The sequence below is a fragment of the Anopheles ziemanni genome, chromosome 3 (assembly GCF_943734765.1).
Source record: "Anopheles ziemanni chromosome 3, idAnoZiCoDA_A2_x.2, whole genome shotgun sequence".
NCBI lineage: Eukaryota > Metazoa > Arthropoda > Insecta > Diptera > Culicidae > Anopheles > Anopheles ziemanni.
The window spans coordinates 87,689,972-87,716,538 of NC_080706.1; the positions used below are offsets into that span (position 1 = coordinate 87,689,972).

The following is a 26,567-nucleotide window of genomic DNA, read 5'->3' on the forward strand; positions in this document are numbered from 1 at the left end:
AAACGATCCTGTACGTGAACGGTGCCGGATCCCCAAGCTGGTAACATCCGGCACAATCGGCCCATTTGTTCATTTGTGCGAATAAAACCGGCTGGCGGAAGAACAATGGCAGTGGCTCGTGGGTTCCATGGGTGGTAGGAAGGGGTGGTTGCACAATTCGCAGCGCAAAATGACGTCCAAATGAATCCACTCGGTGCACATTTTCGGTCGGTTGCAGGCGGCTTTCAGACGCAATGGGCAGTCAAACCCGGCCATAAAAGAGCCTTTTCAGCGCGTCGAGGTTTGATCCACGGGATAAGCTACGTACGGGAAAGTGATAGTCTACCTTTTTTAATTTCTGTTTTGTTCCGTTGCATCCTCTTTTTGTCCCTTTTGTACCCTTTTATGTTTTTACTCGAGCCTGCACGATGGCTTACAGCAAATCGCAAAGGGATGGGGGGAAAAGAAAGAAAAACCCTCCATCAACGCAAAACAGTTTGCGACGGCTGGGTTATGATCCGGCAAGGTTGGTTTGACAATGATTTTTCCTCTTAAATCTACCACTGAGCTGGTCAGTGCTTTTTCTCCCGTTGTCTCTCGCGGCCCGTGTACGAAACGTGTACGATTTGGGTTTTTGGTTTTTGTTGCCATGATGTTTCTGGCTTTTTTTCCCCTTCTCTGCCGCTCTGCTTTTCAACTCAGCGGATTCGTTAGTCCGATAAAGCTGGATTAAAAGCGGGAGAAAATCCCATCGCCGGGGTGAAGATGAATGTTGCCGGGGTTAGCTTTTTGCCAGCGATTTAAGCCAGCGCACCGACCAAGTATGTAAGGCCTTGTAACGGAAAACTCCCCCTCTCCGGATCAGACATAACTCTGGAACCGCTGTTCGTAGGCTTTGTGCTTTTCTCTTCCAAAAATAGAAGCACATTCAGTTGCGAACGTGTGTATTTTACGCTGAGATAGGGAACACAAAAAAACACTACCTCATCCAGCCAACCACTGATCCACAATAATTGCACCCACAGATATGCTGATAACAAACCGGAAGGGTGAAAACCCTTGTGGAAAAAAGTTGAACATAGTTTTAACGAGCTTCAATAGATTTTTGTGTTCATTTAAAAAAATGAATTACGTTCAGTTGAATCTTGAGGCATCTTTTCAAACTAACGATTCTTTTGCTTTTAACTATTTTTGGCTCTTTGACGCCAAAGATTCTTTCTCAGCCCATTTTCCGAATTGAGAAATATGGTTTTTACTTAAAGATATTACCCATCCATAACAATTTTTGTAATATGTAAAGATTGAAATATAACATCAGTTTGGTTAAAAAATAGTAGTAGCTAAGAACTTTATTGCATGCCACAATTGTATGTTTTTTTTACACATTTGAGTCGAATTATTTAGCTAATGTTTTATTCAAATGATATTACTTTTATGTTGGTTTTGCAATTTAAAGGATTCCGCATCGAATTGACAAAAAGGCAAAGCTATAGTTTTGGCCAAAGAAAATCTTATAAACTGTATCCTATGAAAAATTAATTTGAAATAATCATAAGTCCTTTAAGTCAAATACAAATGAAAGGCAACAATATTCGATAAATAAACCTCAAGTAAACCATTTCGATTTCGCTTTCGTTGAGAAGTAATGACTCAAATTTCCAAGTACTGTAATCTCGTTTTTTTTAATAAAGGTTCATTTAAATTTTTCGGGCTTGGATTTTGATTAATTTTCACACTTGAAAGCATATTCTTTCACTCACAAGAAACTACTTTTCTTAGGACGAACGCAACCATGGTAAAAACAAACAGAAGCGAGAGAGAAGAAAAAAACATTCTTCCCGATAATCAAATCAACAGCAGCAAACTTCTACGCCTGAAGTTAATTACAAAGTTCATTTCGTCCCCTTGTTCACTTGATTACCGGTATTTTACTCTTATTAATCCCGCTTTCAACGTTTGCCAACCACTTCCCACATGCGACCGACGCATGTAGCCCGAAGCCGCCCGGAAGATAAATGTTTGATAAGATCCTTGCGGAATCTAATTTTCGCCCGGTACCGGAGCGCCTCGTAGGCTCTTTGCTCCGTCCAAGGACGGGCCGCACTCGTACGCGTAAACGTTTCCGAAGAGGGCATGGACCTTGAAAGTAGGCTGCGAAAGGGAAAAAAAAGGTCTCCGGTGCGGTGCGGGACGAGAAATGTTTCCCGTACACTTTCGGGGGCTCTTTTTCCCCAACTTTTCCACGGTGGATTGCGTTAATGGTGAACCGAATGGTGCGTGGTACGGGGCAGGATATGCGAATGAAGGAACGAACCGGTCGCTTTCCCTTCATTTAGCCACCACCGCTCGAACTAATTCGGCGGCGAAACAAAGCGTAACGGAAGGAAGTAAACGCGTCCAAGTTTACGGCTCGAAACGGTACGAGCGTGCAGATTTCTTAGGATAACACAAGGCCGAAAAATGCTGGAAGGCAACAAAAACTACTCTCGCCCGGGGAAAAAAAGGGTGGCAAGACTAGGACGCGGCCAAACCTCCGGCAGGTTGGAATAAAAACGTTTTGCCCACAAATGCGTAGCCATTTTTCTGAAACATCTTCCGAACGCTTTTGCGCTCTTTCATCGTCACTCGCCGAATGTTCATTAGACGATAAAATAATAATAAACCTCCCCGGAGCAAACCGAACCCGTGGTACGATCGTGAGGATAAAGGTGGTGTTTTGGGGCTCTTTGTTTTAGCGTTGTCCGTGTGTGTGCAATAGGGTCCTGTGGCATTTATTATGTGCTCACTTCCGCACAGCAATTTATGATGAAGTTGACCAGGCTTCAGAAACGGCTGCTCAGGACGCCGATCCACGGACGGCCGGACGGTAGTTAAATGTCTTCACCTCGCCGTGAATGAATGCTTAATGATGGCGAAAACGCACGAGACAGCATTTCGATCCAATTGCCGTCGGTTGATTACGGCGCTCGGTGGCAATAAACGAGCAATAAAACATAAACTGAGTTGAAGTTTTTCGGCCTCATCCGAAAAAGTTCTGGCTCAATCCAAGAAAAGGTAAGAAAAGGATGTTTTATTTGAACAATAAACGTTTCAATCATACATAATGATAATTTGGCAGAGCAGAGCAGAATAAATTAGTGAAAAACTATTTTATAATGACTTTTTATTTTACTAGAACAATATTTCTTTCACTCAGAACAGTTTAAAATTTAAAATTAAAAAAAATAAACAACATGAACACTGGCATCAAAAATTTTACTTAAGAGGAGAGTAATACCACAACTATTTTATAAAAACTTATTATTTTACTTGAAAAATATTACGTTAACACAGAACTGTTTGAATTGAAAATAAAAACAAAATAAATAACATAAACACTAGGATCAGAAACTTCACTTGAGACAAGAATAATATCACAATTTTAGGATTAGGAAGTCTATCTTATTGTACAGTTACTGAAATTTCTCTTTGGTAAGATCCTTCATCCATTTCGAATTTAAATATTTCCCATATTTCAATTTAATTTGAATTTTTAAGAGCTTGTTGGTGAAAGTTATAAAAGAACTGCTATAAAATTCCTTTTTGACGCTCATAAGATTAATCACATTGTGAATCCTTTGGGAATATAGCTTTATCGCAAACTTGTGTAAATCAAACAGTTTAAGGGAAAAAGTCACACCAGGTACAACGGTTTACCGAGTCAGCAGGAGTGATAACGATGACGGTGATGATGATGATGTCGATGGTAATGATGTTATTGATTGCACTCCGCACTAAACTGCCGGGGTGCTATTGTTTGCGCCTTCTCGTGTGCCTCCACCACACCGTGCCCCATCCTCCGCCAAAACCACTAATGACCGCCAGTGACAGACGTCAAGGAAAGAAAGAAGCGCTCTTCAGCGGGAAAGAAATAACAAAAGTGTGCGCCTGACAGTTTCTCCAGCGCAAAGTAATTGATGGTCGTCGGCCGTAAGCGGACGCGCAGCATGCGAAACATAATCATTCCGTACCCGTGAGGAACGCACGTCACGCGCCCTCTCCGCCCCCTTCTCCTTCCCAGCTCGTAATGATGACGACTGTCCGGAATTGGAGACAGTTTGTCAGGATGTGGACTCCTCCGCCGTCGCGGATCACCACCGGGAAACTCCTCTGGCCGGGACAGATATTACTATTCGGGCATGAGCACGACGCTCATCGTTTGAATGAGCTTCCATGGGGGTGGGTTGGGAGGAAAAGAAAAACATTGGCACAGATATCGCATTCGCATTCGCAGCCCTCTCCCCCTCATTGGCAGCCTTCGGGTTCGTCTTCGATTGCGAAACAGTCATCCCCCGGATGTAGGCGGTCGGTCAGGGGAGGGGTGAAAGATTCCTTCATCCCCGTTGACGTCAGCCGAAGGATAAATCCCCTCTCGGATCAGCAGCAGGAAGGTCACAGGAAGGCATCAAGATCGGAGGAAAAAATACTTAAGAAAGGAAAATGAGGGAAATACGGAGGGATACAGGAGACGCCGGTGATTTATGGAAGCGGTAGTCGACTGAATCCAAAATCCAAACTTAAATGCGACACTTGGGCGGAATGATTCATTAAAATTAATGACTTTCCATCGATACATTCATCGATTGTTGTGACGAGCAGGTATGCGAATGTGGGATTTACAAGGAAAAACGATTTCAAATCATATCAGCCCAATATCGGAGGACAAATTCTAAAGTCAAACCAAAAATAGACAAAAATTGTCATCTGTTCCCCTCAATAAAATTTTGTATTTCAATATAATCAAGGAAACAAGTGATTTTAAAATTGATCATGGAAGATTATCCAAAGATATAGAACGGAATCATCTTGAAATTCAATGAAAAAAATACAGTATAAAGATATTCTTAAGACACGAGATTGACATCCGACAAATTATAATTTACTTTAACATGGTTAAAGAATGTTTAAGTCGCTTTATTGGTTTTTAAATGCATAAAAAAGTATTTTAAATTAGGTACGCATTATTCTAGGATAAATCATACAAAAGAGATACAAACACATTATTTTGTATCAGTTCAATCTCGCCGGAAAAGCTCGGAAAACAAAATATCATCAGCATGAGCGCATGAAACATTTTTAGGTTAAGGTTAATCAATACAAGTGATTTGAATTTTGAATTCGCGAATGCAAATAGGCTGTGAACCACTGCATCAGCAGGTTACCCCATGCTCGATATCCACGCCAACGCACAACAAACTTGCTAGTAAAACCGTATTTGTCATATCCTGTATCGCTCCGTGGAGAGTCAAAAACACACATTGGAAGGAAGGAAGGAGTTCATCCATCTATTTTGATAGAGAAACGCACGCGGGAGGGAAAAACGGACGCCCCAAACGGCAACAAATGGCAATCATGCCGGTACAGCCTCCCACATCCCGGCTGTGTTTGTGAGTGTGCTCGTGTGCGCCATAAAAAGTATGCTGTTGATGTACGAATTTATTGAAAGTTATGCACATAAAATAAACACACATTTTCTCGTTCGCAGCCCATGTGGCAGACATTTTTCCCGGCGTTCCCGGCATCACCGCCGGTGTCTGCATATTCTCTCCCCGTTCATATGCTCCTTTTACCGGTATGTGTATAAACACATGGGGAGCGTTTCATTTTTTCTCATATAAAAATACATTTTTGAATGCATGCGTCGGTGGGAAGGATGAACGAGACGTCCATAGCAAGTCTTCTTCACATACGAATGGAAAACGGAAAGAACGGCGGAACAAGAAAAAACAGCTTGGTGTGCATCATTCTTAACGATATCGGGCGCGTTATGGCGACCCCATCGATGACGCTAGCCGAATGACAAATTTAGACGAATGCCTGCCGACGTCCCATCAGAACTCGCGTACATTTCTTCCACCGAATGCCGTCGTATGTTTCAAGCAATATTCAAAACCGACCAAACGGTTCGGATGAAGTGAAAATGCTAGATATATTACCCTGCGAAGATGCTCGTTTATCGCCAATGCTATCGATCGCTCGAAAAGGGAACGCTTCTGGCGGAAAAACTTACACTTTTTGCCACCATCGTATCCCACCCACCTCCCAACTCTAGAGGAGAAATAAAAAAACCAATAAGCGATGTATTTACCTCCTCCTTTCCCTCTCATCCAGGTTCGGTTTTGTGGTCCCGGCGGAACTCATCAAACGCGTTTATGTGTGTCCTGTACATCGTACATGAATGAGCGTATCGTAAGGACGTTTCCGTGACGCTCACGTCCCCCCACCCCATGGGTTCCCATCTTCGAAACCACAAGCACCACAAGATGAAGAAAAATAGGCTGCTTTGAAATGCAAATTGCACCAATGCCCAAAATAGATTGTGTTTCTACTCGTCGCTGCTGGTGGGGTTTTTTTTGTGTTCCATTTCGGGAGTTTGGGACAACTTTTCCTCGAAGGAAGGAGAAGCGGGACTTTGCCTTGAGCTTCGAAGTAATTGCTGTCACACAAGTTAAGCGGTTTAAGGAGGAAGGTCCTTGGAATAATCCTCTAAAACCCACGAACGTAGGCTCCGGAAGTTTTCCGGCACTGGGGGGTGAGAGTTTTCTCATCCTCGTTCCTCCATTTGTCATGCGGATCAGTTTTTGTTTGAAGTCGTAAAACTAATTTCCAACGCCAGGACTCTACCGAAACGAAGGAGGAATCGATGGAGTGTGGCTTTGGGGGGGAATGTGTCGCGATTTCTTCCAGCTCAGCACAAACACGACACGCTGACGATGAGTCAACAACAAACACACGCGCGGGACAGGCGCGCTCGTAAAGGACGCCCCTCGAACGATGGAAGACTATTTACTTATCGCTTCCAGATTTTTCCTCCGCTGACGTTGACAATCGACGCGCGCGCGCCACAACAACGGACGGTGTGTTTATCCCTCCAATCAATTCGCCGTTTGATTGCAAAAGAAGGAAACAAATAGAGCAAACATGGCACGGCCATCTGCTACCTCTTTGGCTGCTGCTGACGACGAGCTTTTCTGGTGCCGTGTTTCCCGGATGGATTTTTTCCATCCCCGATCCCCAAGATTTTTTTTTCTTTTCTTTGCCTCGCACTGGAAGGACCTTGGACATCTTTTAGCGGGACTCTTCCTTACCGAGGGAACGAGTCGTATCTTCCTTGAACCTTCCGGACGTTGATGGTTTCGCTGACGAAACAGTCCGCTTCCGCGCGGTAGCACCACGCTCGTTAAGGACGAACGGAACTAACGAACCTTTTTACTTACTAAACCCCCCCCACACCGGCAAGCAGTGAACACTCGGCACTAACAATGAACACAATGAGCCACCGTTTTTTTTATTGTTTACCTTCATTCCTGTTGTGGAAAGATGTTTTGCGAAAAAATGTAGGACTTTCGATATCGAGTTAATAACGGTTGATAGTTTGATTATTGCTAATTTACTCTTGTCTTGTCAAGCGAAATTTAATATTACTTCGTAATGGAGCTCCATTCTTAGTACTACAAAGCACACAATAATATGCAGGAAATGTAGAAATAACAAGATAAGGAAATGTAGGAATCCCAATCAACATTTGAAAGTGCAAACCAGAGTACATAATAAAGTAAAGAGAATTGCAAATCAATCTTTTCAAAATATAGAATTGCAACACTCACTTAATTAGGTAACAAAATAGTAATTCAACGATTGAGGAACAGAGTAAATTATTAAGCCCAATTTCAAATTGAAAAGTAAAAGTAAAAAAGACGATAGAAAAATAAAAAATCGAACAACGAAAAAAAATGTATCAAATTTTGGTTGAAAACACATTTTACATTATTGAGTATGCAAATAAAAGGAAAGAAACATGATAAACTTTGTCAAACCACCTAAATATCCTCGGAAAATATATCAAATTCCTTTTCAATTTGATAGAAGATTAATTTAAACATAACATTTTGTTTTGTTCACATATACGTTTCAACAGTTCATTTAATAGACTTATTTTTGAAACGTAAATGAATAGTAAATTCATGTAAAATGGATTAAAACTGCAGAAAACAATTAAATAATTATTCTGCAAACAACTCAAACAATGAAGCACTTAAGATTATAAGCAGCGCTTACTGATTTAGTTGTCCCACAGGTCGGTAGAAGGTTTGACTCACAGTAGTTCGAATAATCGCTTTAAAAGGCTAATCCTGTGATCGCTCAGCTCCCGTTGGGACTTAGGCGAAACATCGATAAAATAATCTCTATTGAAGTATCGATTCGCCACGGTTGACGGAGTAAACCGTCCATCAAATTGGCTGCGAGTAAACTCTACCCAGTTTTCCGGGGAATTTCCGCAAAATAGCCCACGGCGAAGCACTCATCAGAAGTGGATCCGTTTCTATTACACCCCACACGGTTGGATTGTCTTTTGAATTTCGCATATCCGAGGGCGTTTAGCAGAAGTTGAGCCTGTTCGAATAGCAAACGTACCGGGCAACGCAAATCGAACTCCGAACAACTGTCGAGAACCGGTGTGGACTACCACCAGTGAACAATCATTTGACACTCATTAACCCACCCGATAGGCGAAAGGTTCCTGAGTGGGTGTCCTTTTGCGACATCAGTTGTCCGGTGGAAATTAAACCACACGAACTCATTTGCGCCATCGGTAACGGTAGCGGATTGGACAGGAACACCATTCCGTTCTGTCGGGCTGTGGCCTTCCGAGGTCAGAGTGACCCTCAGGGACATCCTCTGAGTCTCGGTGGAAATAGACATCGTTCGGAAGCATCCATTTCCGTTCCGTTCCGGTTGCGACAGTAGGTTGATTCATGTGGGAATTGACCAGAATGTGGATCCTGAAAGGTTTGGTGTAAGCGGAAGATATAAATTAGACCCTCCTCCCTTGAAATGAACCATCTATCATATCACCACTCATTTCTAGGACGTATAAACCTATTCTTGTGTAGTCAGTATTTCTTAAGCTCTCAGTTTTACTATTTATGATATTTGATATTCATAAATTCGAAGTTCCTATCCGATATGCATCATTAGAAAACTCGTTCGTTAGGTTGGGGAAAGTTTCCTCGGAACTAAGCCCCGTAATCCAGCGTAAAAATCAATCAACTTAATGTGTTAATCCACGCCTGCACACGCTCCGCTCGGCGAATGTTTCGTCAAGGAAAGAAAAACAAAACTTCCCAAGGGACCGAAGAAAACCACGCAATATCTTACCCCATGTTGTACGAGTCGGTATGGTATGACTAGAAGTTCGGAACTCTGACGAAAGTCCCTGCTGACCGGGCCCCGGCGGCAACTACGCCTTGCACACCAACATCCAATCGGCCCAAGGACCGGAAGCAGTCCGTTCACTGTACAACGTCGATCCCGCTTGCCTGATAGCGACGGCGCACTTTAGGACCGAGCTGGTGGGATTTCGATTTAGTCGTCAAATATCCGCAAGGTATTTGTTTAAATCCTTTTTCCCCCGTCGGTTCGGTTCCACCGGAATGGACTCAGACAATAGACGTGTTCCCGACGGCGACGTCTTTTGCATCCTTAAGTAGCCCGAGCGTCGGCGGGCCCGGGACGGGGATTCTATTCCGGGAAGGCCCGCAAGGCGGAAAAGCAACATCAGAACAAATGGGCAAACATTTAACGTTGCGGTACATCATTTTATCTGCAAGGTGCCAGCCTCTGTTCATATTTTTCATAAATACTAAATGAAAACGGTCTGGGAAAGGGCGGTAGGAGAGACTTTCTCCATCCATTCTCCCAACGCTTCTTCACTCTATCTCTCTTTCCGCATCTCCTTCACGTCCGTTTGCCTATAATCTGAGCGGTGGAAGCTGTAATTATTCCATCTAAAACACGCCCGAGGCAGTTTTTTGGGGTTAGCTTCCGGTTTGGGGGCCGGCCGGTTTGAATAGATTGCCTCTATATATCCATTGGACCCCGGGAGTGGCCGGGCCGACGTAATCAGAATCGAAGGCTTTTGAAGATTGCGTCCAATCGCCTGCGGGCAGGATGAAGGCAAACTTCATCCATTCGGAAATGGGTCGTTGTATCTGTCGGTTTCGAGTGGTGCACCGAAGGAGAAAATCAGTACAGCATTAGAAAAACGAAACAGTTCATAACGCAAGTTGAATGATGTCGATGAGCAGATACTAGTTGTTTTGCATTGTGAAACATGTGCACATCAGTTTCATTTGTATTTTCCTTTTATTTTCCTTTTGGTTTATGGTATACAATTTTTATTATAAAAGGATTAAAATGAACAGAGAATGGACTTTCAAAACAAAATGTTTCTTGAGATTGTTTTTTGCGTAACGTTATTTATTGTTTATGTTTTGTATTCAGTCATCCATATAGTTTAAATTAACAGTTGATCACACTTAGCAAAACAGAATTTTTAAATGTTTTGAAAAGTGGATTGTTCGACCTTTTATTTAAGTAACTTAGCTTCTGTTAGCATCACATACATTACGACATTTAATTTAAATGTTTTGAAAAGTGGATTGTTCGACCTTTTATTTAAATAAGTAAGCTTCTGTTAGCATCACATACATTACGCCATTTAATACACAATAAGGAGGAAACTTATTTTATGTTTGTTTTACTTTCTAGCTTTATAATGTCTAGCTAGTTGAAATTCATGTATATAGATATAAACTAAGCAGAACTTATAATATTTTTAGTTTGAAATGTACGAGGTAATTGTAAATCAATTTCAATAGGTATGTTTTCAATAGTATGTCTATTTTGACTATGGTTCTCTCATTTTGATGGATTATTCCTTTGGCAGCAACTGGATAAGATGACTTCAAATCGGATAATTTTGCTATCAATACGAAACTGACAACGCGCGAACGTTTTCTGATGGATCTTTCCCCGTAAACGATATCCACATTCCGATTCAAACGATTTCCGATGAATAAGCTTTAATGGAGGCGCACATCTTTACCCTCAAGCGGTCGAAACAAACCGGCGGAGCTGGAGTAAATAAATAAAAACATCGATAGCTCCCTTCGCCGGCGGGCTTTTCTGGCGGGCTTCGAAACCCATTATTCTCCCTTTCTGTCGTCGGGCGGAAGCAGGATCTTCGACGAACGGGAGAAAAAAAACCACCCCGGACGTAAGCGAAAGCGATAGGACGAAACACAAGGACACATTAAGCGCGTTAGGAGTGATTCGTACATTCTTCAACATTAGCCTACCCTTCCCTTGAAGTGACTCTCGCCTCGCCTCCCTCCGGGCACCAACCCGGAAGCCGCTCCTGTCAGGGCGAATGAGAGTTGAGACGCGTTTCGCAAGACGCTAACTGGAATGGAAAGGGCGAAACAAAAAAACCCAGCTCCCTAACGACGATAGCAATCTGAAGCGGTGTCGTTACGTTCGGCCGTTGTTGTTATCTCCCACTGGTTTTTATTCCTCTCGCCCACGCTTATGTTACCATCGGCCAAGGTTACTTCTCTTTGTTAGGAGGGAGGTTTGGGAGGTTTCTGCGCCTCCCAAATGAATTTCTTCCGTTGTCTTCGGACGGAAGGACGCTCCCGAGCCGCGCATTTCGGAAATGTCGCAGGCCTTTTTTCATTCGATTATCCCTCGTCGCTTCTTCATGGATGTTGTTGCCATTCGGGCGCACCATTTTTTCCCTAGGACAAGGAAAAAGAAAAGGCCCACCGAAATTACGGGGTGGGGGCAACGAACCCCAATAAACCGACGCTAGGTGCCTCTTTCTTTTGGGACATTCCGAGCAGGTTCGGTTTTTCCTTTCGGGTGCGCCATCTTCTTCGATCCACAATAAAACACAAGCCCCAAAGGAAGGACCGACTCGATACACGAGTGCCGGGGACAAAGTAAAAGGCCCGCACACGGTAATAAAAGGAAAGGAACAAAACAGACAAAGTACGCGCGGGAGACGCTTTCGGATAAATGAAGCGATTTGAATTTATTCATTTTTAGATTATGCTCAGTTCTCGAGCCTGGCCTCGCATGTCCTTCCTGGCGTCTTATCGTGCCGCCAGTCATCAGTATTCTGCTCTCGAGCAACACCCCCTCCTCCTCTCTCACGTCCTTCGTCACCGGTGGAAACCGCTCTGATGGAATGCTATTACTTCCTTTGTTTCCCTTTTGTCCTTTCTTATGCCTTCCTCTTTTTTTCTTCTCGTTTTGGTGCGGAGGAGTGGAGGAAAATTTATTTCTGCACAAGAGGAAACGACTTTCCATGCATGCTGGATTCGTTCCGTGCGTCGTGAGGGGATGGTTGCAATCGATAGGACAAACGGAAAAGTTCCATTCGTCGCAAGGTTTCTTCAAGGACTTGTTTTTGTCGCTCTTTAAACACCTTTTTTCGCTTTTGATATTTATTTACCTTGAATGAAATGTTCGAATTTTCAACGTGTATTCCCGTGGGTGTATTAAATTACGTTATGACATTTTATTTGAATTTCTACAGAACTTACTGGCCTAGGGGTAATTGTATTTCGTTTGAAATACGAAAGTGTTTTTGCAAACATGTTGGAAAGTATTTTTGAAATTTATTTGATTTTAAATCGATCGCTTTTTTGAAGTAGTTCTGTTTCAATTTTAGGATATTCCACATCACGTATTCTTAATTGGGAGAAAAAGAACGCTTTAAAATTTAAGTGGTTGTGAAAACGAATTCAATTTCTCGTACGTCATTAGTTTGAATTTCAACCTCTCCCTTCCAATCCTGAAAACTAATAACGACCAGTATGTGATACGGTACGACTCATCCCCACGCTCATATGAGTGTTATTGGTGTCAAAGTCAAAAAGTCTTCGTGCCTTCTCAACCTTCCCAGCGTCGTTCGACCCAGCTTTACAGCAATTACTCCGTAACGAACCGCTATCGCTCTTCGGAGGACTGAAGACGCGCCTCGGAACCTTTCGATCACCGAAACCTTGCCCTCTCCCATCCAACTTTCCCCCGGCATCCGAATATTAGAGGCAACTAACGAGCCACGGACCCCGCCATACCTCAACCTCGGGCGGGAAAAATCCAAGAAAGGCAATATCTTTGACTCGATGATGGAGGAATTTTTAAATTTTCACACCACACTCCGACCACGACACGACAACACGCTCCGGGAAAGGATCCGAAAAAGGAAGGATGCTCGTAAAAAAGCAGGGTGGAAGGACGAGAGTGAAACGCGATAGCGCCAACATTACGCCACTACTATTGCACATCGCCCCGACGTTCACCGGCAGCCCCGGGTATGAGTGCAAACGAGCACGCTCACATTCATACTAATGACGCCATAAATCAACTTGCGTCTGGTTGAGGATGTAATTTAGATAACTCCAGGGCTCCTGTCTACATTCTTTTTTTTCCATCCTCACTCACTACCGGTAGGGCTTCTAGGACATCGTGCGGCTTTTTTTCATCTCTTATCCAACACTACACGCTCCCGTGACTTGTGTAAGACACACATTCGGGCACGTAAAATCTTTCGCCGCCTCACCGCCACAGGAACGTTGAAGTCAGAAAGGAAAAACTAGAACAAATAAGTAAATGACCCGCTTGAGCACGAACAAATGTGACGGAAAATTCGTTTTAACTCCGGTGCCAATTTCACTATCCCGCTGAGCTAATGGATGAGCTACTCGCCAAACTAACGAAACTTATGTTACCAATTTGCGTGCCCTGTACGTTTTTGCTTTCTTGAGGAAAACTTTCTATATTTGCTTTGATGTGCACATTATTTTGTTAAAATAAGAGTTTGAGTTTTATCTATCTAAATACTATTTTTGAAAAATAGGATTAAAAAATTAAAAAGCATGATTAGAATGATTTAATCACTTTGGAAACGTTAAATAATGCAAAATTTATTTAAAAATTTATTGACGTAAAATTAAGTATCAATTGACTAAAACATTAGTACGTAGAATTGATACTTAGTACTTTTTTAAAATTTGTAAAATCTTGCATAATGTCATACTTTAAAAATGTGTACAACAACAACTAACAACTAACTACAATAAAATGTATTCTTAGGGCAGCAATTTATGAATAGACATAGAATCAGTCCCTAAAGCAGATTATGAACAAGTTGCCATTAGTAAAACATATTTAAAACAGACTCACCCCAATGAGAAAATGTGACCTTTAATATGCTAACAATATTCAAAACTAAAACATTCCTAAAATAATTCTTCAACTACTTGCGTCCCCGTGCTCTGGGACAATAAATAATGGTCGAGCGACAGTAATCCCTCGCGAGGGCTCATGTTCGGGGCCGGGTTTAATTTGAAATTGAATGAGAGCGACACACCGATTAACAAATGCTTTCGGAAAGTGAGAAGGGCCGCTGTCCCTTTCAAGGAGAACCCCTTTTTTGTGTCGTACATTTAATGACGATTTTATTTTGTCTCACACATGTTATACTTAAATCGTGAGGAAAGGAGCAAACGGGTTTTGATACAAATGGTGAACATAAAGACTTTACAGTACATTTAATTGATCACGCAGGAAAAGGTTACCTTCTTTCAGTCGACAGGCAGCACCCAATCTCACGAGGTTTATTTGTAGAACCATTCATCACGCCTTTCTATTTCCCTTTTTTCCTTGCCAACCAACATTCCTAACAGTTCTTCCAGCAAAGTTCTTGGTCGTTGCAGCACGCCACATGTACTCTTGACATCGTTCGTTGCATTCGAGTGCGTTTTGTTCGCAACGTGACACGCATTGTGAATTCGCCGCTAGAAGTCCCGCAGAGTTGGGTCGAAGGAAAAAATGGGGTCGCACGCACAATTGAACCTCCGTTTGGTACGCACACACAAACACACACAAACAGTCGACATTGCTTTACCAAACCAGCTGTACAGCATCCTGCGGCTTAATGGTATTCCCCCTTTGGCCGCATTCAGCGCTCGATTCCAAATTCTTCCCGTCACCCGCCCCGTCGAAAGGACAAAGCTGAGAAGGATAATGGAAAGCGGGTTAGGCGGAGGGTTAGCGACAGCATCATTGTCGTCGTCATCATCATCATCATCATCGCCATCGCCATCGTCAGCGGTTGGGTAGCATTGTGTCGTGCACTCCGATCGGCGATACATATTTGCCAAAGGTAACATGTTTGACAACAATGGGTGAAAATGTGTCACAACATTAAACTGGCATACCTTTCCCGGGCGGCGGGCAGGAAAGGGGACGCCCCTCGATTTGACTGTGAAGTAGGGAATTTACGGAAGCAACTGAATGCGGGTTACGATTGTCGGAAGCCGGAAAGCGAACCCCGGGACTGCCGCCACCTGCTGGGCTTTCGGTTGGCGGTTTCGCGTTGGGACGATTTGAGGATTTCACTCGGAAGCCACTGTGACTGTAATTCATTGGGGTTGGTAGGTTCTTTTTTTAGACCTAATATGTAATTACTTGGAAGTTTGAGTCGCAGTTTGATTACGAAATGATACGTAAAGGAGAAGAATAAACACTAGGTCCAGGAAATGTGAGGGAAAAGGTTTGTTGAACCCTTATGAAATGGAACACATTTGTGTTGCTTGTTTTAATCAGATCTATTCTTTTCTTCAAACAACTTCTGATTGAACTCCTCAGAAACATTCGAAGAATTTAAAAATTTGTAGTAAATCATTTAGTCAAACGTATTATAATTTATGTTTTAGATGATAATCAAATAAAAAAATAAAATAACAATATTGCAAAAGACAGTTATCTTAGCAGCGACAAAGTAACATAAACTGAAAAATAAAAGATCAATAACTCTTCTTATTTGCGTCAATGTGTTGGTCTGAACTAGTGTTTTGCCTAATGAACGTTTCACCTCAGATTCATTCAAACAGAATTATACAACTTTTAGGATTCGAATCTTCAAACGTTAATTAATCTTACCAGACCTTAATGAATTTTCATTTCTTTTCTATTTTGTTCTTTACTTTTATGTTTTTTTTTCAATATTCATGAATCTATAGGATACTTTCTCTCAAACTATGCAAAGATAACGGTTAATAAATCTGAATTGGAATTTCATAACTCTAGTCTAAACTGAATTCAGTATAAAAAGACAATACATTGTTAAGTTCTGTTGTTGTGACATTTTTCATAATGAAAGGTAAGTAACTACCGTAAAATGTAAAAATATCTCTACATAAAAACAGTTCGTATTGACATTTCAAATATCTATTTATTTGCGAAATATAAGAAGGTCATAATAAATAAATCATTTAAAAATTGCATATCTTTCGATAAGCTCAAACATTTCTTAAACCTATTTTGAACTAGGTGTGGCATTTAGAAGAAGGCAAAATGAATAAAGTATATGTGATGCAAACAAAAAACTCAAAAGAATGAAGAAAAGCGCTCCTTTGCTGTGGCGTAGCATGGAACCATCGAATCTGATATCACAAATACAGTGTTTGACGAAAATTTTCTTTCGAATGCCTTCTGATTCTTTTGTTTACCGAAGTTTCAACAAAATATCCCATAATCCCTTGCCGCAAGAGATCATTGCTTGGACGCTTGCACAGGTCGCGTGTCGCGTATGTTTGACCCGGGGATCATCATAAATCAGTGCATCGTTAAACAACGCCGACACGCCGATCGAATGATAAAATGATCATCCTCTTCACGTACCCCTTCACGTCCGATCATCGAAACCCGGCCGTCTCCCAGCCATCAATACTTCAGTGAAACCTCACGCGACATGTTTCAGAAAATTTGCAACACGCCGAAAGCGAACGGTAAAGACACCGCGGTCACGGGGTCGTTGTCCCTAACGCTCCAGCCGTCACTATTCAAATTATTGCGAGACAAAACGGACCCCGATGCGCGAAAAGGGCCGAAAGAAACACCCAAAGGGTGGCGGGTCGAGAGCCTTCGGCAAAAACACACGCCGTGACCAACCCTCGTCACATTTCATTAAGTACCGACACGTGTCCTTGGTGAGGGGCCGGGGTTGCGGCCGACGCCGGGAAAACTAATCGTGTCCTGAATATTTATTGCCATTTTCCTTTCCCACCGTTACCCAGGTTTAGCTGGAAGGGATCTCTTCGGTTCCGTTTTGCCAAACGGTTCCTAAAATTTAACTCCTGTGGCGCGTCATCCGGCTGACTCCCGCTTTTTCCCGCCAGCTATCGTTATGATGTCGTTCGGAAGATTCTCTAGATTGTGCGTGAGATCGAAACCGAAGGGAAGCGATACGGAATGGGACGATTTTTCTCGACCAACGAGAAACCCGTGCCCGAACCGCACAAATTTATTGTTAACCAGTTTTCCCCGGGTGAAACTTTGCATTTTCCCGCGTGCGCCTCGCGAGTGGTGGAAAGGTTTCGGATGGAAAACCAATTTGGAATAATAAAGGATGGGTAGAATTAATGCTCCCCTCGTCCGGGCGATGCAATGGCTAGTTGCGGCCAGCCGTCACCAACCGAATCGAATCGGTAAGTATTTTCCCTTGGTGAGCGCGTGAGGAAACCCCGATGGACCAAAATGGAGGAGTTTTAAACAACTGTCGACATTTTCAGGTGTCAAGTGGATGATATTTGACTCTGTCCCGTCGTTCGATTGAATTGCGATGAGGAAATACACTTGATTGTCAATTTGGTGATTTTTTTCATATCACAAAGTACTTGGAATGTAAATGAAACACATAACATTAACATTTATTTTTTGACTTATTATCTCAAACAGAAGAATAAAATTAAATCCACTATCCGCATTTTACAAATCTACACCTGGTCTAATTTGTCGAAAGTTTTAATCATACCTCCACTGTTAACTTCTATTTCTAGCAAAAAATATGAAACCAGACACGAATTTAACTGGCCCCGAAGATTTATTTGCTTTCGCTTAACTTCATCCGTCTTTGACATGCGATACTTTTCGGTCGGAAGGCACCGTTTTGTTTCGCCCCGAGCGTAAGCGTAATAATATTATGCCCACTTCCGCCTCAGGTTAGTTCCCGGCGGCGGTGGAAGCGGCACGAGATGAAAGCCATTCTGGTCGAAAAACGTGAATCTTGATAAAACGGCGGCGGAACGAAAAAACACATTCCACGAATCGTGAAACGCGAAAACACGTGAGCAAAACAATACTTTTACGATATCCCTCCGAGCCCCGGGTTTGGAGGGTTGGAAAAGCATGGAAGACGTCCGAGGCGGAATGGAGGGACAAGGAGAGGAGGTGTAATTTATCGTGCATAACGTGAAAAACGCGCGGAAACAAAACAAAACGCCAGCGAGCGCCGAGAAAGTGGAAAAAATGGCAGCATAACGGAGATTTATGAGTTCTTCCCTTTACCCTCACCCCAGCTTCGGTCCAGGTGGAAGAAGATTTCGTACCGCTCCACTCCCGTGTGCGTCATCTTACCTTGGCCCATTTCCTGCCCGCCGTGGTTCGCCCGTTTTCTTTTCGGTTGCCTCGCCTTTGTTATCCTTTTCCGTTATCCTTTGGCGGAAACTGCGCCATTTGGCGCGTGCTTTGTGCTTTCTTCTCGTTGGAATAAAAACCGAAACGAACTTTTGTTTTTGGCTTTGATTTTGTAGAACCACCGGAAGCCCCGCCTCCCCCTCCCCTCCCACCCCTCGGGGGTTTCCGTCATCATCGGTCGGATAATCTAGGCGCGCCGTTCGTGCGTAATTCGTCATCTTTACTTACGAGCTGGGGATTTTCGGGAAATCTCTTCACACCGAACCCAAGAACAACGGGCCGCGGCCCGCGTGTGAGGTCAGAAGACATAACTCATGGGGCGTGATGTAAAGTGCTCCTTCATGTAGTTGAGTACTCGCCTCGTCAGAAGGTGTGTAGGTTTGGGGCTTTTTCTTCATGATTTGTTGCAAAAGAAAAATGATGATCATCAAGAACGACGTCAGAAACTAAAATCATCGTTGTTTAGGCTGTTTTTAATGAAAATAAAAATCATTTGTTTACATAATAAAACATATAACGAGTTACAAACTGACAAAAATGCGTTTACAAAGAACAACTAAATTGAACGACTTCTTACATATACTTCCACATCGCTCAAAGGTCGCTTCTCGAGCCACTTCCTTTGCTGCTGGCAGCGACAGATTAATTAATATAAGCTGGTACGTTAACGCCACACGCCTGCTGCTAATGAGCTTAAGTGCTCTCGTGTCGGTATCCTCTTCTTGATACTCATCGTGCCCTTCACGCTTTCCCAAGCTTAAGAAGAAAAGTGTCCCACGAAACAAACCAACCAACCACTCAGCATAGCCAAAAAGAACGAATAAACCACGCACATACGATTCGCTAAAATGGAAAAGCAGAAGGCGATGCTGGTTTGAAATTCAGCCGCAATCGTAAGAATTGTAGAATGCTTTTTCCATTTCGTATGAAAATTAAAATTTCAAAATAAAATGGAACAGTACTTTAACTTTTCTTTGCATTGTTACATTTTAAATTGTGATCAAACAAAATAATGACATAAATATAAGAACTAATCAATAACAATAGAAATGTAATGTAACCATCGAACATGATTTAAAAGATTTCATGATTTAAAAAAAACATGAAGAAAGAAACGTTTTCCTCAAATCATAATCATTACAGTGAAAAATATTCTATTCTCGAAGGAATAAAAATAAATGTATACCCGAACGAGTTGAGTGGATGCCATCTCTGAGTGAAAACCTTTCCATTCGATGGTCAAAAGATCAAAGCGTAGCCATCATAATTGAGGGTCAGTTGGTAATGGGTAAAGATGGGAAAGTTTTCAAATTTAATTCAAAAAGGTAGAACGGGCCAACACAGTGGAAGCAAAGGTTAAACTTAATCAATCTATATCAAAAATATGTATCCAAACGAGAAGCAATTCTTTTGTTAGAAACATGTTTGAATGTTGAGGCAATGTTGGAACATCACATTATTTTTTAACCAACTGTAGTTATAAACATCTTTTTCACTTTATTGTGTTATACTCTTGGGTAGGATTACTCTTAATGTTCAACATTCCGTTCAATTTCAATTAATCAATTTTAATCAAAATGAATGTACGTTGTTGCCACGAGAGTATGTACCTTCACAGGCTGTCCATCCATCGTTCGACTACTCGAAGTGTCTGTGCTGCCAACATCCATTACACATGTTGAGCATCAACCCTCACCTGGAAAAACTCCTGAACCCTATCGTTGCCATTTCGGTGAGAGTTTTAACTGGAACCGAGACTGCGAAATTCAGAAGCTTCTACCAATCGTTGGCAGAACGTCTGTGTTCTCGCGAAATCTGACAAACATCGACCCGGCCAGATTCTAGCGTTGCACATCGATGGTCTGCCACGATATTGGTGGTTCCTGTTGCAATCGAGTCGAAAGCGCCTCATGTCATGTTGATTGTGCGGGTTTTTGTGTAACGCGAGCAACACGTCCTCACTGTCATTATTTCGAGCGGTTTTCTGGGTAACCGATTCGAGAGGATGGCGTTTTGAGGTCTGTAAAAGTCGGTTTGGATGACAGGAAAATTCAGTTTGTCCGGAGCAAACCGTTGTCTACAATAAAATGTTTGTAGGAATTAATTTTAGAACATTGTTTGATGAATTTTAACTAATTGTGTTCAAGAGACTTTTTTGTTTTAAAGGAACTAAAATAAGCAAATTTAAGGGATTTAAAATTATCCAATAATTACTGATAATCTTGAAAAGGATCTCGAGTACATGAACTAAGCCCTACGAAACCAATTAAAAATACAACGCTTTAAAAATCTCTTGAAACCCATTTGAAGCACAATCAAATTAATTCTTGGAGGAAATTTAAAATGAAAATACCTCTTTAAACACTCTACTGCACAGCGCGTTTTTAACAGTTCACCTTACTCCGTCTGACTGCGAAGACTAATAACAAGTCGTTTACACTTTTCTCCGCAGGAAAACATTCCACCCAGCATCCATGTGGGCATACCATGGAAAGCGAACATGAAGGGCAGGTGGGCAAACACGCGGCCAGGAATCAGATACCACACAGCCAGCAATCTAGCACCTCCACTGCAATGCACGGGGCATCACCGGTTATTATCATCACCATCCCGGCACGATATCGTTTCCGCCCAAGCCCTTATGCGGTTGGAGACACAGAGGGGAGCATTGAAGCGAAACACGAGCAACAACACTGAAACCCATCACATGGCAGTCAAATTGTTGATACTATCTCGTCTGCACCCTTGACGTCGTTGGCGTGCAGGGAAATTCTGCTGTAAAAGGGGTATCCGCTCGTGTGCCGGAGGGAGTTGTTGCGTGCCGTTCGGAAATGCTGTTGCATCGCCGGCAGGTGCAAGGAACGGGGCAACGCATCATACACGCTTGAATGATCGAATCAATTTATGTTGTGCAAATCGTGCAACAATCTGATGCGAATGTGCAGTCAACCCGATGTTCCGTTGGATGGTGGACGGTATGTGTCTGAAGCCGAAGGTGATGGTTTTGGGGTTTGGTTAAACCTACCAAAGATCATCCCGTGCTATGGTTGGAATGTTAGAAGAGACGTTCTACTGATATAAAGGATAAGATAGTGTAAATAAAGAGCTTTAAAAAATAGGTTTCCTACGCAAGTAGCCTAGTTCATTTTATTTGATGTATGTATTTTAAGTTTTCTTCACAATCTTACAAAATGCTTGCAAGTAACTCACGTTTAGTTAAACCTACCAAAAATCATCCCATTCTATGGTTGGAATGTTAGAAGAGATGTTCTACTGATTTGAAACAAGAATTGAACAAAAATATGCTTTAATAAATAGGTTTCGTACTCAAGTGGACGAGTTCTTTTTATTTGAGCGTATGTATTTTAAAATTTTCATCAAAATGTTACAAAATGTTGTTTGTTGTATGAAACTCACGTTTGAATCGATGCAAAAGAACTTAATATCGTTTGAACTCTAGCAATAATCTAGTTTTGGAAATACCTGATAAAATAATCAACAAAAATAACAGAACATTTTAATACTGTAGAGATGAAAGAATCTGCTGATATAAAGGAGAAGATAATTGAACAAAAACAGTGCTTTAAAAACTAGGTTTCCAACGCAAGTGGACGAGTTTTTTTTAGTTGAGCGTATGTATTTTAAAATTTTCTTCAAAATTTTATGAAAAGCATGAATGAAACTCACGAAACGAAAGAATTTTACATCACTTAAACTTTAGCAGCAATTTATTTCGAAACGAAAGAATTTTACATCATTTAAACTTTAGCAGCAATCAAACGGTGGATGTACCTGATAAAATAATCAACGAAAATAACAGAAAATTTTAAGACTGTAGAGATGAACGAAGCTGCGAATGAACTAGAATCAACATAACAGCATACAAACGGCAGGACATAAGAAATTCATAGCAATTTTTCCCTCAGCAACCCGAAGCTTTCAGTGATTATGAATACTGAGAAACGAAGCACTACCCATTAGCCCTGCCTTCATCGTTTCGTTCCCGGCTCGTACAAACACCGACGCAGGATTAAACTGTTCAACTCAGGGTCAACTTGACGGCGGCGCGGACCCTTCAGTGCAATTTCGCTTTCGGCTTGGGAAATGGGATTAATTCATTATCCGAATGGGGCGCCGAAAGCGGGCGAATGTTAATGTTTAATCAGCAGCAGCCCAAACCGGTCGATTAGTTTGCCCCGTCGAGTTGAAGAGTGCACCGGGGTTTTTACTTTCCGACAAATGGATGTTTTGCGATGTTCTCCGTTGAACGTTGTGTTGCCTAAAAATCCCTCGCCTAATGGTAATGGGGCGCTCGCTAGGGATCCTTGCGCTCAGAATTTAAGGGGTCAACCCGTGTCTAACCGGATCTAAGAGCGAGCAGAAATGCCTGCGCTTTTCTGTTAGCCAGGTCAGTTTGGTTATCTTTTCCACCACCATGGATGGTTAGCTAGTAAACATTGAGTGAACATATCATCGATTTATACTTACATTTCAAAAGAAGATACCAAAGAAACATAATCCAAACACGTCGATCGCACGCTGGTATCATGACGGCATTCCCTGCTTTATCCAAAGTTTTCGTAACCCATCGAACGAAGTGTCACAATCAGTACGCCATGCCCTTGACGGGAATCAATGGTCGACGAGCACTACTTCATCGCTGTATCGCATACGCATTGTGTTTTATGCTGTGCATTTAATGCTAAACTTTTCAACTTTCACCATCCAATTAACACTTGCACATATTCGAATGAATTAGTATTGCGATTTAAAACTTTTTTACGAAACTAAAACTGCACTAAATTTTATGGTAGTTGCTATAAAAACAAAGTGTTATGAAAATTATTAATTTTTTTTTCCTAAGTCACAAACAAACGAAGAAGGAATTTCTAAACCAAACAACCCAGATTGATAAACAAAAAAAGGTCCAACGAACGGGTGGTTTGTTTTGAAAAGTATGTTACGCCTTTCATGATATCCTAACTCCATCCCGTAAGAGTTCTCCCTGTGAAAGAAAGAAAAGAGAAGAATAATAAATGTTATTCGTGAGGTAAACCAGTTTCCTTGCAAAGTAAAATCGGCGTGCTACAATGAATGTTTCTTGTACCATCTCCTTGTTTTATTGTTCACAAATTATTTCAAATCCAGCCTGGCCAGCGTGAACGCATAATTTTTTTGGGGGGAGGGGAGACATAAAAAACACACCCTCCGTTTCATCATGATGAGCATCATCACAATCGCTTCTGTTGTTTTCGCCTTTTCCGCGAGGCGAACCTTTTCCCGGGCGGTAGATGGCAGAAGGAAATAAAGAATGAATCCCCACATCATCCACTCATCAGAAATGCAAATTTTCTTGTTCCGGACGCGGAAGAAAAACAGGCTTTCGGTTGGAAAAATCGACGCCTAACGCCGCCCCACGGAGAGTGTTTCCAGCATTCCGGCGCTGCTATAATTTAATGTATTCGGTAATTATGCCTTAAAGAACGGCGCGCACCATAAATACGGGCGCGACCGAACGCCCGAGCTGGCGGTGGCTTTTCCCTTCAACTTTCACCTCACCCCTCCAACCTCATACCGGAACACGCAGCCAGTCGGTGGGGAAAATTTAAACTTCCTCACACCAAGCAACCGGCGAGTTTGAAGGTTGTTCCTGGTGTAGGAAAATCGTAGCCTGAGCCTTCCGCGGAAGCGCCTCACTCGACCCAAATCTTAAAGCCTCATTATTATGTCTCTCCCCTGCCCATTTCCCTTCTCTCCCGGCTGGCCTTCGGCGGCTTTTTGGGGGCCGCGAGCGACGGTTGCTTGCGAAAACTAATGGAAATAATTTAATTTTCTACATCATCACAAAGGCGCGGTGAAGAAGCCAGATGCGAGGGGGGATGTATTGAGGTAGAGGTGATGGTTTCATGGCTGCCAGCGGGACGAAAGCAAACACTCGGAAGCGCACTCGGCCCTAATGGGGTGCCCGGAGGAAGGTTGGCTGTGAACGGAGGAGTGAAAGGATGTTGACGCCGGGAAAATCGAACGGAGCCATCGAACGTCAGAGTACGCGGGCGTTATGAATGTGTTCCGGGTACCTTTAATGGATGGTGGAATGTAGGAAGCTGTGTGGTATTCAGTAAAATTTCATCAGTTTGGTGGAAAAATGTTTAAAAATATAATATTTAAAAATAAAAATGTTAATATATAAGAACCCATTGAAATATAAATTAAACGTTTCTTTTTATTGTGATTACTGTCAAGAGTTTGCTATAATTTTTCTAAAGAATGCCTGAACCAACTACTCACGAAAAGTTTCCAATAGAGATCATTTTGTGGAAACAGTATATCGGATAAGATAGACCAGGGGTTGGCAAAGTCCGACTCACCAACTGTACTTATCGGGGCCGAAAGAAAATTTAATGCTTCATACAAATAAACAAACTGTTGAATGAGGTGTTTAATGAGGAGTTAAAATTGTAGAATGAGATATTCATGTTATTTATTGAAGAAATTCAACGAAAATAAATATAAAAATATCTATGTATATAATTTCAAATATTGTATATTTTACCACTTTTATGTATCTTTACTATTCAGAAAGTTGACACTCCATTTAAAAGAAATCATCGCACTGGAAAAAATAAATCATCGTTTGAGGTATCCTTTTAATTATTTGGCCCTTTTTCGGAAATGTATGACGACCCCTGAGGTAGACGATCGTTGACTTCACACAAAAGGATTGCCATTATTTGCCTCGTACCAACCGTGGTCCCCCATTCCACCTGAATTCACCATTGTTTTTCTAGCAACTACTCCATTCTAGAGCACGAATAACGGAAGTGAAGCGAAAACCGTACCACGAATCCATCAATTAGTCACCCCTAGAGTTCATTTGGTTTCCTTTCGACCTCCGTTTGACTTTCTCCTAACGATGGAGGTTGAAAACGGTGATCCGTGGAATGGAGAAATAGTTTTCCCGGGCAGTATAGTTCCGAAGAATGACTTCAAGTCGAACCCGAGCCAGGATGGAGATTCATTTTTCATCGAAGCACTACACAGCTCATTAGAGTGGTTCCATCAAGATGAGAACATTTTGAAGAAATAGGTCAAACAAATTGTGCGAATCAGGCACTCTGGAAACACTATTAACCTGAAATACACCAATTTAGTTCATTCTGATATAATAAACCATTCTTACAACATGTGGCTTCAAAATGGAAGTTATATCTGAAATTTGGTTGGATTTATTTATTCATTTGAAGCCTTGGTATTTAGCAACTTGAGCTTTTGAACCAAATTATCAAAAGGATGTAGAAAGCGATACTAATTCTGTCATCAAACAAAACTAACCAAATCCACAGATCAGTTTGCTTTTCTTTTTTTTTATAGATTGATTTGAAATATTAAAGTATCATACAGAATATAGATTTCGAGCATGATTTTCCTTCATGAAGCACATGAGCTCGAGTTGTTCGCACGTTTAATCTTTCATGTGAATTTTAAATTATTTCAATACTTGTTTAATTCTTCTTCAGAAAGAAGCAGCGAACTACCGACGACTTTTATTTACCTTCTAAAAATCAAATACGAACAACTGCACCAACTTTCCCGCACCGAGAGGAAGAAAAATATTTGTACAGCCTATTTACCACTCGACCACTTGTTTGCCGGCAGCTCCGCTTGCCCGAGGTAAAACACTTTCCGAGAACGTCAAACACCGCCGTCGCCAGCAAACGTGGAGCCCGCCGAGAGCGTACCCGGTGAAAAGTGAAGCAGACATTTTCCGGCCCACTTTGCACGAGAAGCGTGGTTATTATTCAAACGATGGTTATTTAATTGCGATTAATTATGTTCTGTGATAAACGATCCGGCCCACCTTACCGGGGGTCCCGCTGTAGGTGTACGGAGGTTGCGGAGGTGTTTTTCGAGTCCTTCAAGAAGGACGGATTTCAGCTGCCGGCTATATGTTTAACGTACTTCAACGTTGGCTCAAGGTGTTCGCGTGGGTAGGAAGGTGGAATACTAGAAACTACGATAAACCTAATTGTCAGCAATTGCCATGCCATTTAGATTACAGGGTGTGTGAGTGTGTGGGTTCGTTGCTTAATATGTTTTTAATTAATATTATTTTCTATTCTTAACAGGTTTAGCGCTATAAAAAACACGCATTAACATAATTGTACAGATTGCATGCCTCAACTATTGAATAAACTCAGTTTTCGTTTTGATAAAAATGT

General features: G+C 41.9%; 1 protein-coding gene across 1 annotated transcript in view; it reads right to left on the minus strand.

Moving 5' to 3' along the window:
• Positions 1-22,897, minus strand: part of LOC131285734 (uncharacterized) — a 39,289-nt gene extending 16,392 nt beyond the window's left edge. The window contains exon 1 of the mRNA XM_058314591.1: positions 22,837-22,897. Within this exon, the coding sequence (XP_058170574.1) occupies positions 22,837-22,897 (61 nt within the window). The remainder of the gene's footprint in view (positions 1-22,836) is intronic.
• Positions 22,898-26,567: the final 3,670 nt, after the last annotated feature.